General features: G+C 43.5%; 1 protein-coding gene across 2 annotated transcripts; it reads left to right on the forward strand.

Moving 5' to 3' along the window:
* The first annotated feature begins 813 nt into the window (after positions 1-813).
* On the forward strand, positions 814-13,091 carry SNX12 (sorting nexin 12). Of its 2 annotated transcripts, none has more exons than XM_036305033.1 (4): positions 814-1,088; positions 9,301-9,396; positions 10,490-10,614; positions 11,237-13,091. In XM_036305033.1, exons 1-4 carry the CDS (start codon positions 936-938, stop codon positions 11,337-11,339), a joined length of 477 nt encoding a protein of 158 aa, XP_036160926.1. In that variant the 5' UTR covers positions 814-935; the 3' UTR covers positions 11,340-13,091. The 2 variants fall into 2 exon arrangements, with proteins under 2 accessions (XP_036160926.1, XP_036160924.1); XM_036305031.1 differs by having other exon boundaries at positions 816-1,100.
* Positions 13,092-14,445: the final 1,354 nt, after the last annotated feature.

The raw sequence follows: 14,445 nt of genomic DNA on the forward strand, positions 1-14,445 counted from the left end.
GGAAAAAGAATGACCTAAAATCACCACCCTTAATGTGGGGCACTACTCTTTCATGTGGACCATGTGTAAGTTAGTCATATATTCATGTTTCTATAGACATTCTCATGTAGACATGTATTCTATCTCCATTATGGGCTGCAAGTAACCTCATAGTCAAGTATGGAGTTCTGCAGAGTAGAGATAGAAGGTATGAAATAAATGCCTCAATTTGCTGAGAAACATATCTGAATACAGCTTGGGTTCACTTTTATGTGGTCACAAATTGAGGATGAAGATATGCCCAAATTTTCCTGAAAAGTGAGAATAAGAAATCCTCTTTGTTCACCCCATCCTCGCTGCTTCCCTGGCACAATAGATAGCGCTCACTGTGTGATCAACTGCCCATGGCAGGAATTGAAACTATCAGTGGCACGAGTAGCAGGGCTGCGTTTTAGGTTCTCACTACTGTTGTTGGAACCCCACCCTCTGGAGACCACCCTTCTACTTTCCCACAAAACCCTGACCCGTTCAGGTCACGGGGCTTCGGCCTATCATTGTAGGACCCTAGCGTGCAGGGCAGTGCCACTGCTGACTGATACATGCCCGGTCTGAGACAATCTCTTGGGTTGAGGAGGAGCAATTGGCATGTCCCGCCAGTAGGGCCTCCCAGGTTACTGAGTGGCGCGTTCTGGCCACAAACACCGCCCGGAAGTCTGAATGAAGTCTCCGCAGTACAGGACCCCAAGCCGTCAGCGAGGTAGCTATTCAGTGGCGGGCCTGGGGCCGGGCGACGTGCGTGCGCGTACGTGAGTACGTCGTGCGTGGGCGCGCGCGTGCGCGGTGCTGCAGTCTGTGGGTTGGCTGGTTATTTTGCAAGCGGGAGGGGCCGTGCGCGCTCCTGCCTCTGGCCTGTGTCCCCCACCCCCTTCCCTGGTCCCGGTCTCTCCTTCGAAAAGATGTCGGACACTGCTGTCGCTGACACTCGGCGCCTTAACTCGAAGCCACAGGACCTGACCGACGCTTATGGGCCGCCAAGTAACTTCCTGGAGATCGACATCTTTAATCCACAGACGGTGGGCGTGGGCCGCGCGCGCTTCACCACCTATGAGGTTCGCATGCGGGTGAGTCACGGGGTGAGGGAGACAGCTGAGGGGAGGACCGGCCAGCTGGGCGGGGAGGGCGGGGGAAGACTGCCGTGGGGCTCCTAACGGTGCAGAAGACGCTTGAAGGGGTCTTTGGGAACTCGGGGCTGAATAGGTTTGGAGAGAGGTCTGCAGACTCGGTTGTGATCCGAGGTTACAGAAAACTCCTAAGGGGACATCAGAGCGGGGTGAGGGAAAACAAGTACCTATGAGCAAGAAGTGAAGCATGGTTGGACAGGTTGGGTGGATGGAGAAGCTTGAGTGAGCAATGTAAGGAAATAGGAATCGTGACTGTAGCAACAGAGGAGGGAAGGAAACGTGGAGAAGGGCTGGGGGGTAGAAAGCCAAGGCGAGATATCGCTGGGACCCCTAACTAAATTAGGTTGTGCGAAGTTAGTCTGAAGAGGGAGGACAGGAAGGCCCGGCTTCTTCCTAATGAGGTCTTCCTGAGATGATAAAGTTAAGCAAAGCTTGGATTAAAGGGAAGATAAGATTCCAGGAAAGGGAGACAGTGGGCTTGATGGTACAAAAATGATAAAGGGAGTCTCCTTGAGATTGAGTGCTTCCCAGACTTGTGTAGAATTAGCATATGAAGGAGAAGTGTTTTCAGTTTAAGTTTTCTCAGGTGCCACATGCTGTTTCTCAGTGTGAAACCAGGCCTTGCACTGGGATTGGTGGATTGTCAGTCGCTGCTCTCATGCTGTATTTAACCTTTAGATTTGAAGTATACAGAATGTTAATTTCAATATTTATTGGCTTTAAATTATTGTTTTTTTGTGTATATGAATGGCCATTAGCCCTTTCTGTCCTAGATTAACCTTTGGATTCAAACCCTGGTCTGTAGTTACTTTAATTTATGACATTTCAGGACTGCCCCAGGAGTGGCTTCTTCCAGTGTACTTTATTCTCCAGTTCTTAGTCCACAATGCAAGGATGGAATGTGCAGGTAGAGTATGTGGTTTGCAGGTTCTTTGCCAGTTGAAGTAGTTACAGGCAAAAGAGTTTGAGAATCCTTTTCTAATTCTCCTTATGTTTTCTTCTCAGACTAGAGGGCCAGAATATTCTCTGTGGACAGCATGCTGCTCAAACAGCATTTGAAGACCTAAAAGAGTGTATGTGCTTTCATTTTTGAATGAATGAATTGAAAGAGAGCATGTGCTCTCCTACCTGGCTATTGAAATCTAATTGAGAAATGATGATCTCCAAATTCCAAGTTTGATAAAGTTCAAACTGAAGAAAGAAAAGCGAATAGCAAAAAAATGAGACAACTCATCTATACAAGAACTATTTGAAATCATCTTTTTGGGGAAGAATGGAAGTTAGATCCCTCAAAATATGGTAAAAGCTAGGAAGCCTGGGTATAACTTGTTCAGTGTAAGGCCTCTGCTATGGAATTTTGGAGACATTGTCTTGATACATTACCCAAGAAACTTAGAGAGTATGAATGAAACAGCTCTCTACTTCAGTCATTATAATAACAACAGGGACTGTTCATCTAATGCCTACTATGTGCCCAGCACTGAATTAGGTTTTAGTTTCCAAATCCTTACAAAACAACATTTTACACATAAGAAACTGATGAGGAATGCAGCTTAAGTAACTTGCCCAAGTTCACATAGCTAATAAGTAGCAGGGCTGGGATATGAACCCAGTTCTGTCTAACTCTAAAGCCCCATCATACTCTTTCCACTACTTTGTAGTTTCTTTGGCAATGCTTAGTTGCAAAACTTTAGTGTGCAGTTTTTCTACCAGCAGCTTTTTATCATTTCTTTCCACAATTTCTAATTACATGGCAGTAATAGGGTTGGTGGTAGTTCCTAGTTCTGTGGGTTTGAGTTAATTTGTGTTGTTTATGTTAAGTATGTATAGCTATAGAGCAAGCATGTCAAACTCAAAGGCTAACACGGGCCAAACAAACAAGGTTTAAGTTTGTGTGGGCCACAAAAAAACCAAAAGCTTCAATTTTCATAGAAACATCAGTTTATTTTGATAGAGACATGCTGAATACAAAGGGCTAAAATAAATGAATAATTGTTAACATAAAATAATATTTTAATAAAAATTAATATTTTTCTTGAACATTAACTTACCAGACACTGAATAATTGCACAAATTAATAAGCGTAACGCAAATAAAACTATTTTTCTTGTTCTTCGAAAGTGAAATATTTTCTGTTGTGCACACCAAACAAGTCAGTATAAGACTAATGATGTGGCAATCGGCTGCTAAAATATTCGCTGCTAGTATTAGTGGAGAGAAATGGTGCGCCTGTGCATAAGGCGCTTAAGGGAAATGAATACAACACGATTATAGTAATCAGTCATTAGCGAACATTGTAGTTCATTATTAATAATTATGTATAACAGGATATTGTAAAAATTAAGTTAGAGATTTTTATTAAAATGTTTCTTATATACTGTTATATTATTTGGGCTGCAAAAATAGCCATTGTGGGCCACGAGTTTGACATGCTTGCTATAGAGGCTTTTAATATTTTGTTGAACTCTGTTTTGGGGAAAAGTTGGTAAAATCATTTGGTTTTAAATTGCTATTTTAAATGATTGATCATGGTAGGCATTATAGAGTGCATGAGATTCAGAGAGTAGGACTTTGGGAGTTAGGCATTGTGAATGGAAGAAACAGATAGCACTGACTTTTTTTCTTTGTATAAAAGTTGTTCTCTTTCATTTTGCTCCAGAAAGAATTCTTTCCCTCCCATTCCCCAAAGAAGTGAGGAGTCTGGAGAGGTGTCCTGGTGACTTGACATGATGTGTATGGAAATTTTCAAATGTCATTTGTCCTGTGGACTTGAACTTTGCATCTTCTCTCCTTTCCATTGACTTTGTGTTGATCAGAGCCAAAGGACTCTATACCCTATGCTACACAATCCTGTCATGATTTTTAGGCTGGAGCTGGTAGACTATCCTCCTATATAGTAAAAGCCTAATATGCAAATTGTCCCCTTGGGCGGTTTGACCAGAAGTTCCATCGGGAATTCAACCTCTTGCTATGATGTGTGCTGACCACCAGGGGGCAGTGGAAACACTGCTGGCCCATGGGCCCTGATGAGAGCGAGACTGTGGTGGGATGGTGGAGCCTGGCGGGGTCACTGCCCAGCTCCCAGGCACTGAGGGAGCTGGGGTGGGGGGAAGGGAAGGGGACCCCTGGCTCCAATAGATAGCCCCGCAGGCCGGATGGTGGAGCAGGTGAGGGGGTGGTGCCAGGCCAAGGTGGGGTGCCAGGCGGGGCTGCAAGGCTGGGGGTGCGAACGGGGTTTGTGAGGCTGGGGGCGCAAGCTGGGGCCTGATCTCTGCAGGCCAACCCGAGGGACCCCACCCATGTACGAATTCATGCACCGGGCCTCTAGTCCTAGAACATGGTAGCCCCTTCCTTAGACAGCTAGGTGCTGAGATGAAAGGCCATTATTGTCACCATCCTGTAGGGGGTAGGGAAAGAATAGCATTTTTGTGAGTCAAAGGAGGAAGTTTACAGAATGGCAGTGGGTGGTTTGGTTGTCTGGGAAGAATCTACTCAGCCTTTTCTTTGGTCCTTTTTAAAAAATATATTTTTATTGATTTTAGAGAGGAAGGGAGAGGGAGAGAGAGTAGAAACATCAATGATGAGAATCATTGATCAGCTGCCTCCTGCACGACCCCCCTGGGGATTGAACTGTGACCTCCTGGTTCATAGGTCCAAACTCAACCACTGAGCAACACTGGCCAAGCTAGATTTCTTTTCTTGCAGGATTATTTCACCCCCCTCCAGTTTTATTGAGATATAATTGATATTGTATAAACTTAAATTTTATAATGTGATGATTTGATGCACATATATATTTCTGCAGGATTCTGAGAATGTTCTCTATAATGGTTTATCTTGAATAGTTAATACAGGCACATAGTACAAAAATGAAAAGATATAAAAAAGATATGCTAGCTCTAGCTGGTTTGGCTCAGTGGATAGAGCGTCGGCCTGCGGACTGAAGGGTCCCAGGTTCGATTCCTGCCAAGGGCACATGCCCAGGTTATGGGCTCAATCCCCAGTGGGTGGCGTGCAGGAGGCAACCGATCAATGATTCTCTCATCATGTTTCTCTCTCTCCCTCTCCTTTCCTCTCTGAAATCAATAAAGATATATTTTTAAAAAAAGATATGCTATAAAAATTAAGCCTTCCTCTGCCCTCTAGAGAGGTTCTTCTTTCTGAAGAAACTACTGTTTCCAGTTTCTTATTTATTCTTCTAAAGAACAGTTTAGATAATAAAATACTACTTTATATGTATCCACTCTACTTCAACTCATTGACATTCATTCCTTGGGTAGACTTGTAACTTATGTATATCGGCCAGTTATTTGGCTTTTGATGACTTATACCTAGACCTGGATCCTTAAAAGGTAATTTCCAGGCTTGAGAATTACAAAGCATGATGTAGTGAGAACTATGTGAAGCTCTAGCATAGCTACAAGATGCTCTATTCCTGACCTGAGACAGTTGTGGAGAAAGAGAAATTAGTTCCTTTTATTTCCATCTGCTGATCTGAATTGGCTGGTGGGAAATATAGTCAGCATTAATACATGTGGTTGGCCATTTCCATTTGGAACTTGTAGACAAGAGTTAGAATCAGGGCTTTTTGTTTGTTGAGGATTTGTGTTGCCGTTAGAGGCTTAGGAAAATTCTCAATGATTAAGATGTGGGAATAAGCTGCTAAGCTATGCTTAACCAACTTAATGTAATTGCTATTTCTGCTGCACTGCCTAGATGAGGAGAGGGTAAACATATATAGGGCCTCTATTAATTAATTGAATATTTATTGAGTACCTTGCATAGCTGCATTTAAGGGGATGCAGAAGTAATCATGGCTTCTGATTTCAATGAAATTATAGTTAGGTAGCAAGGTGAACATGATATATAAAACTATAGCACTTAATACTAAAGTATAATTGTCAAAAATGATTAAAAATAAAGTATAATTGTCATAGGAATTCATAGGAAAATGGAGACCAATAAATTAAGCTGGTATTGACAGGAAAGATTTCCTGGATAAAATGGACTTGAGCTGGAATTTGTAGAATGGAGAGGATTTGGACAGGAAAAGCAGAGGGAGGCATACCTTGGAGGTGCTTATCTCATGTTCCTTACTCGGAACTTAAATTCACTTTTCAATTGAAAATGTAATACATGCACATGATAAATTCAAATTGTACAATGAAAAATGTTCCATTCCAATTGTCTAATCTTATTATTCAAAGTCACTCACTATTAGCAGTATCTTTTCATAAATATTTTTATTCATAATTATAAATATATACATATATACAAATCCCTTCTTTTATTTATTTTTTAAAATCCTCACAGGAGGATTTTTTTCCATTGCTTTTTACAGAGAAAGTAGAAGGGATGGAGGGAGGGAGAGAGAGAGAGAAATATCTATGTGACTGGGTATCAAACCTGCAACCCAGGTATGTGGGTTGACTGGAATGGAACCAGAGACCCTTTGGTTCATGGGCTGACGCTCTAACCACTGAACACACTGGCCAGGGCTATTTTATTTTTTTAAAATTTATTGGGGTGACATTGGTTAATAAGGTCATATGTTTCAGGTGTACATGTCTATGACACAGGATCTGTATATTGCATTGTGTGCCCACCACCCAAAGTCTTTCATCACCATATATTTGGCTTCTCTAACCCTTTACTACTCTCTCCCCCATCCCTTTCCCTCTGGTAATCACCAAACTGTTGTCCGTGCCCATGAGTTTGTTTTACATCCCACATATGAGTGAAATCATATGGTTGTTTCTTAGCTTTTTCTGACTGACTTCGCTTAGCATGATATTCTCAAGGTCTATCCATGTTGTCCCAAATGGCAGTATTTCATGAACACTTTGGTTGTTTCCCTGTCTTGGCCACTGTGAATAGTGCTGCAGTGAATATAGGTGTATGTATATCTTTGTGAATAAATAAAAACTTTGCCAAGTTTTTTTTTGGGTAGATAATCAGAAGAGGAATTGTTGGGTCATATGGTAACTGTATTTTTAATTTTTTGAGGAACTGTCATACTGTTTTCCATAATAGTTATACCAGTTTACATTCCAACCAGAAGTGAATGAGAGTTCCTTTTTCTTCACAACCTCTCCAATACTGTTATTACTAGTCTTGTTGACAGGTGAGAGGTGGTATCTCATTGTAATTTTGATTTGCATTTACCTAGTAGCTAGTGAAGTTGAACATCTTTTCATAATCTATTGGCCATTTGTATGTCTTCTTGGAAGAAGTGTCTGTTCAGGTCCTCTGCCCATTTTTAAAAATTGGATTGTTTGTTTGGTGTTGAGTTGTTTGAGTTCTTTATATATTTTGGATATTTATCCCTTGTCGGAGCTCTGTTGTTTGCAAATATCATCTCCCATTCAGTTTACTTTTTTGTTTTGTTGGTGGTTTCTTTTGCTGTGCAGAAGCTTTTTAGTTTGATATAGTTTCATTTATTTTTGCCTTTACTTCTCTTGCCTTTGGGGTCAAATTTGTAAAATCTTCTCTAAGACCAAGGCCCATGAGCTTAGTACCTATTTTTTTCTTTTATGTAATTTATTGTTTCAGATCTTCTATTTAGGTCTTTGATCCATTTTGAATTAATTTTTATACAAATCCATTTTAAAGCACAAATAAAGGCAAGCTATATATACTGTTCTGTACCTTGATTTTTAAAAACTATATTTTTGTTGATTTCAGAGAGGAAGGGAGAGGGAGAGAGATAGAAACATCAATAATGGGAATCATTGATCGGCTACCTCCTGCATGCCCTCCGCTGGGGACCGAGCCTGCAAACCGGGCATGTGCCCTGACCGGGAATCAAACCCTGACCTCCTGGTTCATAGTTCGATGTTCAATCACGGAGCCATGCCGGCTAGGCTGTACCTTGATTTTAATATTTAATACCTCTCCATATTGGCAAGGTATTTCACTTTTTTTTTTGTTAATCCTCATCCGAGGATTTTTTTTCCCACTGTTTATTTTTTTAGAGAGAATGGAAGGGAGGGGGAGAGACACACAGAGAGAAACATCGATGTGAGAGAGACACATCGACTGGTTGCCTCCTGTACACACCTCAGGGGGCTGAGGATCGAGCCTGCAACCAAGGTACGTGCCTTTGACTGGAATGGAACCTGCAACCCTCCAGTCCGTCTGAAGGCTGACACTGTAATCCCTGAGCCAAAGCGGTGAGGGCTTTCACATTCTTTTCATTGTTGTATAGTATTCCACTGTATAGGCATACTATGTTTATTTAACCAATTACCTATTGATGTACATTTATTATTACAAATAATAAAATGCAGCGAAAACTCTTGTACAGGCATATCTATATAATAAAAGCCTAACCAACCATTACGGGGGAACGACCAGAACGACCTGTTCACTATGATGGGCACTGACCACCAGGGGGCAGACGCTCAAAGCAGGAGCTGCCCCCTGGTGGTCAGTGCACTCCCACAGGGGGAGAGCCGCTCAGCCAGAAGCTGGGCTCACAGCTGGCGAGTACAGTGGTGGTGGCGGGAGCCTCTCCTACCTCCGAGGCAGAGCTAAGGAGCAGTGAGCAGGCAGGCAGTAAGGATCGAGGAGTCCCGGCCATCCCCTGAGGGGTCCCGGACTGTGAGAGGGCACAGGCAGGGTTGAGGGACTCCCCAGTGCATGAATTTCATGCACCAGGCCTCTAGTCTATAATAATAAAAGCACAATATGATAATTAGACTGGACATCCTTCTGGATGATCTTCCAGACGAAGCTGGGGCTGTGAGGGAAGCCCAGGTCCCGGATGCCTGCTGGTAGTCCGGGGGGGGGGGGGGAAGCCCGGGTCCTGGGTGCCGGAGGAAAGCCGGTGCTGGCAGCTGGGGGGAAGGAAGGCCTACTCTTGTACAAATTTCGTGCATCGGGCCTCTAGTTTACATATAACTTCAAGTCTGTTTGTTGGAAAAATTCTAAGCAGCATGGGACTTTTAATCACCGACTGTGACAAGGCTGGATGTGGTAAGGATTGATATTCATCTGGTGCTGTTTTGAAAGGGTTATAGGAGCATGGTCCATAGAAGTTATTTCTTCATTAGGACCTGTCCATGTGGCTCTGACATGTGGCCACCACAAGCTGAACATTACTTACCATCTCTCTTGTTTCATTCTTCCTTCCTTGTAGACAAACCTACCCATCTTCAAGCTGAAGGAGTCCTGTGTACGGCGGCGCTACAGTGACTTTGAGTGGCTAAAAAATGAGCTGGAACGAGATAGTAAGGTATGGCCCTGTTTCCTGTGTGGCACCCTTGGAGATCTCTGTAGGCTGATAGGGCTTAAGATCAGAGTCTATAAAATCTTGAAGGCAACGGAGAGGGTGAACACACGCTAGCTACCAAGTCCCAATAATTTGGATCTGGGTGATAATCTGTGAAACTTGAAAGTGGTAATTTCAGGACAAATCTTAAAAAGAAAGTATTACTTCACTTAGTGGCTAGTAAAGTCATACATATTAACTCCTATAGATGCAAAAAATTGAAAGTATATTGGCAGAAAAGGCCTAGCTAGATTCTTGGATGATAGTGGATTGTTAAAGAAAATGAGGGGTATTTGGAGTTTATTTCCTTTCTTTTGAAATGGTAAACCTGTCCTCCCACCCAAGCAGTTGAATTAATTTTTTTTGTCGTTCATCCTCACCCAAGGATACTTTTCCTTTGACTTTTTTTACAGAGAGTAGAAGGGAGAGAGAGAGACAGAGAGAAACATCGATGTGAGAGAGACATATCGATTGGTTGCCTCCTGCACATGCCCTGATGAAGGCCAGGGATTGAGCCTACAGTCTAGGTATGTGCCTTGACCGTAATCGAACCCAGGACCCTTCAGTCTGCAGGCTGATGCTCTATCTACTGAGCCAAACCGGCTAGGGATGGATTACTTTTATATATATATATATATATATATATATATATATATATATATATATATATATATATATATATTTTATTGATTTTTTTACAGAGAGGAAGGGAGAGGAATAGAGAGAAACATCGATGAGAGAGAAACATCCATCAGCTGCCTCCTGCACATCTCCTACTGGGGATGTGCCCACAACCAAGGTACATGCCCTTGACCGGAATCGAACCTGGGACCCTTCAGTCTGCAGGCCGACGCTCTATCCACTGAGCCAAACCGGTTAGGGCTGGATTAATTTTTGACCTGAGCCATCCTGACTGTTCTTATGATCAGTTCTGGCAAGTTGTTGGCTGTGGGATAGGATGGACCCTCTGCCTTAAGAAATGTGGTATACAGTGGATTGCCATCCCATTCCCTCTCTGAGTTCTCCCATGTGGCTGATCTTTTGCATCTGCCTGCAGATTGTAGTACCACCACTGCCTGGGAAAGCCTTAAAGCGGCAGCTCCCTTTTCGAGGAGATGAAGGAATCTTTGAAGAGTCCTTCATTGAAGAAAGGAGGCAGGGCCTCGAGCAGTTTATTAACAAGTAAGCAAGTTCCTGGGGGCTCCTCTAGCTACTTTTTCCATCTTGGTCTTTCTGTGTGTTTAGTCTGTCTCCTCTTTTGTAATGGGTAATATGATGTAGTGCAGCGGTTCTCAACATGTGGGTTGCGACCCCTTTGGCGGTCGAATGACCCTTTCACAGGGGTTGCCTAAGACCATCCTGCATATCAGATATTTACATTATGATTCATAACAGTAGCAACATTACAGTTATGAAGTAGCAATGAAAAGAATTTTATGGTTGGGTCACAACATGAGGAACTTATTTAAAGGGCCAGAAGGTTGAGAACCACTGATGTAGTGCCTATTGTGTGGTGGGGTGACTGGACAGTAAAACTCCATTCATTTGAGCCGAATTCTGATCCTGTACCTCATGGCCTGAGAAAGCACTGCATGTTGATGTGTGTAGGGATTTTCCCCTACCTTACCCCTCTATCTCTCTTCCTCTCTACAGCATTATGGTTGAAGTGGTGTCCTGTTGTTGTCTGCTGCCCGCTTGAACCTCAGGGCTGATCTTGTCCTTCCTCCCCTGTCCACACCCCCATCCCTCTGCAAATTCTCTCCTATCTCATATACTACTGATAACCATCTTGATCTCTTTATAGAATTGCGGGGCACCCACTGGCTCAGAATGAACGCTGCCTACATATGTTCCTGCAGGAGGAGGCAATTGACAGGAACTACGTCCCAGGGAAGGTGCGCCAGTAGGAGCCCCTTTCATCACTTGCCCTCTACTTTCCTGCTGAAATGACATTGGTTTTTACACTAAGCCTCTCTATCTTTCTTTGATCTGAAGTTGGCTGCCCATCCCCTGTCCTGATAGACTGTCTGGCATTGTGTTCCTTGGTATCTCACTAAACCGTGGGCACTCTCCTAGAACCTCTTCTCTGAGGAGAGGTGGGAAACCACAGGCAGATGCCCTTTGCTTGGGATTGGGGGTGGGTGGGAGGATTGGACTGGAAGGCAATTTCTTGGGCACTTACCCATGCCAGAAGGCTAATCTCGGGGGCGGGGGTCTTGTGCTGGAGAGGCATTTGGCTACATACTGATGCTGCAAGTCCAGGGGATTTTTCTTACTCTTAGGTTTAACCAGAAATGCTGAGCAGGGAAAAACCCTGCTTTTCCTACATGCATGAATTTTTTCCTTTTTGGGAAGGTGGTAGAGACCCAAAAGCTATTCTTTTTTTTCTTTAGGCCTGCTCCCAGTTTTCCCCCACAGTTTCTTTTGTTTCTCTCCCCCTTGTTGCTTTTCATGGCAGTAATTCTCCTAGAATTTAAGCAGTTAGTTGTGTGGAGCAAGGTGTGTGGATTTTCTGGGCCCATTGTCATGGCTGCTTCAGAGTCAGAAGAAAGCCATAGAGCAATAGGGTAGCCCCTGTTGTTTAGCCCCTCTCTTTTGTGGTTCCCCACTCTGGCTACTTGTTCTTACCCACCTGCAGGCGAGTCATTACGGGCCAGCAGTCTCCCTTCCCAGGCCCGCTACTTTATGGGTTAAGCTTTGCAGTTTTGGTGGCTTGAGAGTTGGGTGCAACTCACCACTATCAGGTAACTCCCTGAAGGTGGGAATGGATCATTTTCTAGGTATTCCCTGGTGGTAAGGAAGAGCATCACCACGCTCTTCCTTCCATTCTCTCTTCCCCCCATCTCATTTAGTTCTGCCACAGGGCAGAAGCACATGAACAAATCACTCACTCTCTGACTTCTCCTAAGCACTTTGAGCTGTTGAATGGGGCTCAGGGAATGAGTTGTCGCTGCCCTCCGCAGCTTGGTCACAGGGTTATTGAACTGCCTGCACTTACTTCCCATGGAACTCCAACGTTCTTCCCAGAAGTTGAGCTAGGGATAGCAGTTGGGTATGGATTTCCCAAATCTGAGAGTCTGACACATCTTGTTGAGACTGGCAACTTTCCTGGACTTCTGTCCAGGAGGTAGTGGTTTGTTTGCTGAGGCCTGATATCTATCCCAAGGGCCAGGATGGGAGCAAGTTAATTGGTGTCAGGTCAAAAGTGGAGGCTCTTTGCTTGGACTCCCTATCATGGAAGGACTGGAGTTCTCCGTACAGTCTTGGGAAAAGTATTACTGAGTCTGACAAGATTATGATCAGAGAGATTAGGATTGGATTTTGACATGGGATTTAGAGTCCATCTAAATGTTGAAGTTCCCTGTGACAGATCAGCTCTAAGCTGCTGAGCCTGTGCCAGGGCTGTGCAGCCCCTACCAAGAGGCTCTGCTCCCTTTCCCACCTCTCCATTGTTGGTGTTATTGCTGCCTTTTGATTTATATCCTCTGTTATTGATTTTAAAAAAAGATTCCTTCTTTCATCATGCACAAGTGCTGAGAGCCTGAGGCCCCATTTCTGCTGTGTATATATCCTGACTCGGGGCTTTTATTCAGCAAACTGTTCATTCTTCTGTCAATGTCATATTCAACTCTGTTCATATTAAACCACTGTGAAGCAAACATCTGTTGTCCAGTTTTTTTTAGTTATCTAGGATATTTTTGAGTATTATGCAGAAATCATACAACATGGTCAATTTCCTGAGGTAATAAATTTTGCATTTACATTAAAAAAAGTGGAATTCTAGCTGCCCATAGTGATATTTACCAATCCTTGCAACTAGCAGTTTACTTTGTCACAGAGGTAATGAGTACATGTTGGCAAGAAGTAGCCATAGGGCTCAGTACCTATGATTTGCATTAGATTTAGGAGAGTTGGTTTTAAGCTTGTGGGTTTGTGCTAATTTGGGCAGAATATATTTAGTGGTGTGTGTGTGTGTGTGTGTGTGTGTGTGTGTGTATATTAATAAAAGGGTAATATGCTAAATAGACAATATAGACTGAACGTCTTCTGGATGTCCTTTTGGACCTCCTTCCGGACAAAGCCATGGTGGTGGGGGCCAAGGCAGAGCGGTTAGGGGTGATTAGGCCAGCAGGGGAGAGCAGTTAGGGGCATCAGGCAGGTCGGCAGAGGTGGTTAGGGGCGATCAGGCAGGCAGGCAGGTGAGTGGTTAGGAGACAGTCCCGGATTGCGAGAGGGATGTCCCAGGCCTAGACCAGCAGTTGGACATCTCCTGAGGGGTCCCGGATTGGAGAGGGTGCAAGTCGGGCTGAGGGACCTACCCCCCACCCCCTGTGCACAAATTTCATGCACTGGGCCTCTAGTATATATGTTCATGTGCTATATGTTACATATACACATGTATTTCTTTTATTTTCCAAGACACCCACACATACCACCAACAAATACTATTTCTTTTATAGGCTTTGTTCCTCAATTGGACTCTTTTCTTTGAAATAGATTTGATGCAGGCAGAAAGGTGAGAACAGTTGATGGGTGGATATTTTCAGTGTGTTTTGAAATGGCTTCCTACACAAAGTGGGTTTTGGGAAAAGGTTTGGAATACTAGGATATAGGAGTCTTGTCATTTTGAAAGTCAAAACTAGTTTTTTTTTTTTAAGAAGATTCCATTCTTTTTTATTATTTAATTGATTTCAGAGAGGAAGGGAGAAGGAGATAGAAACATCAAGGATGAGAGGGAATCACTGATCGGCTGCCTCCTGCACACCCCCCCACTGGGGACGGAGTCCACAACTCGAGCATGTGCCCTTGACCAGAATCAAAGCTGGGACCCCTCAGTCTGCAGGCCGACACTCTATCCACTGAGCCAAACCAGCTAGGGCTAGTTTTTTAAATGTTTTTTATTCATTTCAGAGAAAGGGAGAGGGAGAGAGAGTTATAAATATCAATGATGAAAGAGAATCATTGATCAGCTGCCTTTATTCAGTAGTTTTTTGGTGGAGTCTTTAGGGTTTT

This window comes from Myotis myotis, unplaced genomic scaffold, assembly GCF_014108235.1.
Source record: "Myotis myotis isolate mMyoMyo1 unplaced genomic scaffold, mMyoMyo1.p scaffold_m19_p_4, whole genome shotgun sequence".
Lineage (NCBI taxonomy): Eukaryota > Metazoa > Chordata > Mammalia > Chiroptera > Vespertilionidae > Myotis > Myotis myotis.

Excerpts from the sequence above, each read along its gene's own strand:
- SNX12 (XM_036305031.1), top strand. The coding sequence starts at position 936 with ATGTCGGACACTGCTGTCGCTGACACTCGGCGCCTTAACTCGAAGCCA. Across the intron at positions 9,397-10,489 it reads AGCTGGAACGAGATAGTAAG|ATTGTAGTACCACCACTGCC; the intron begins GTATGGCCCTGT and ends ATCTGCCTGCAG. Across the intron at positions 10,615-11,236 it reads CTCGAGCAGTTTATTAACAA|AATTGCGGGGCACCCACTGG; the intron begins GTAAGCAAGTTC and ends ATCTCTTTATAG.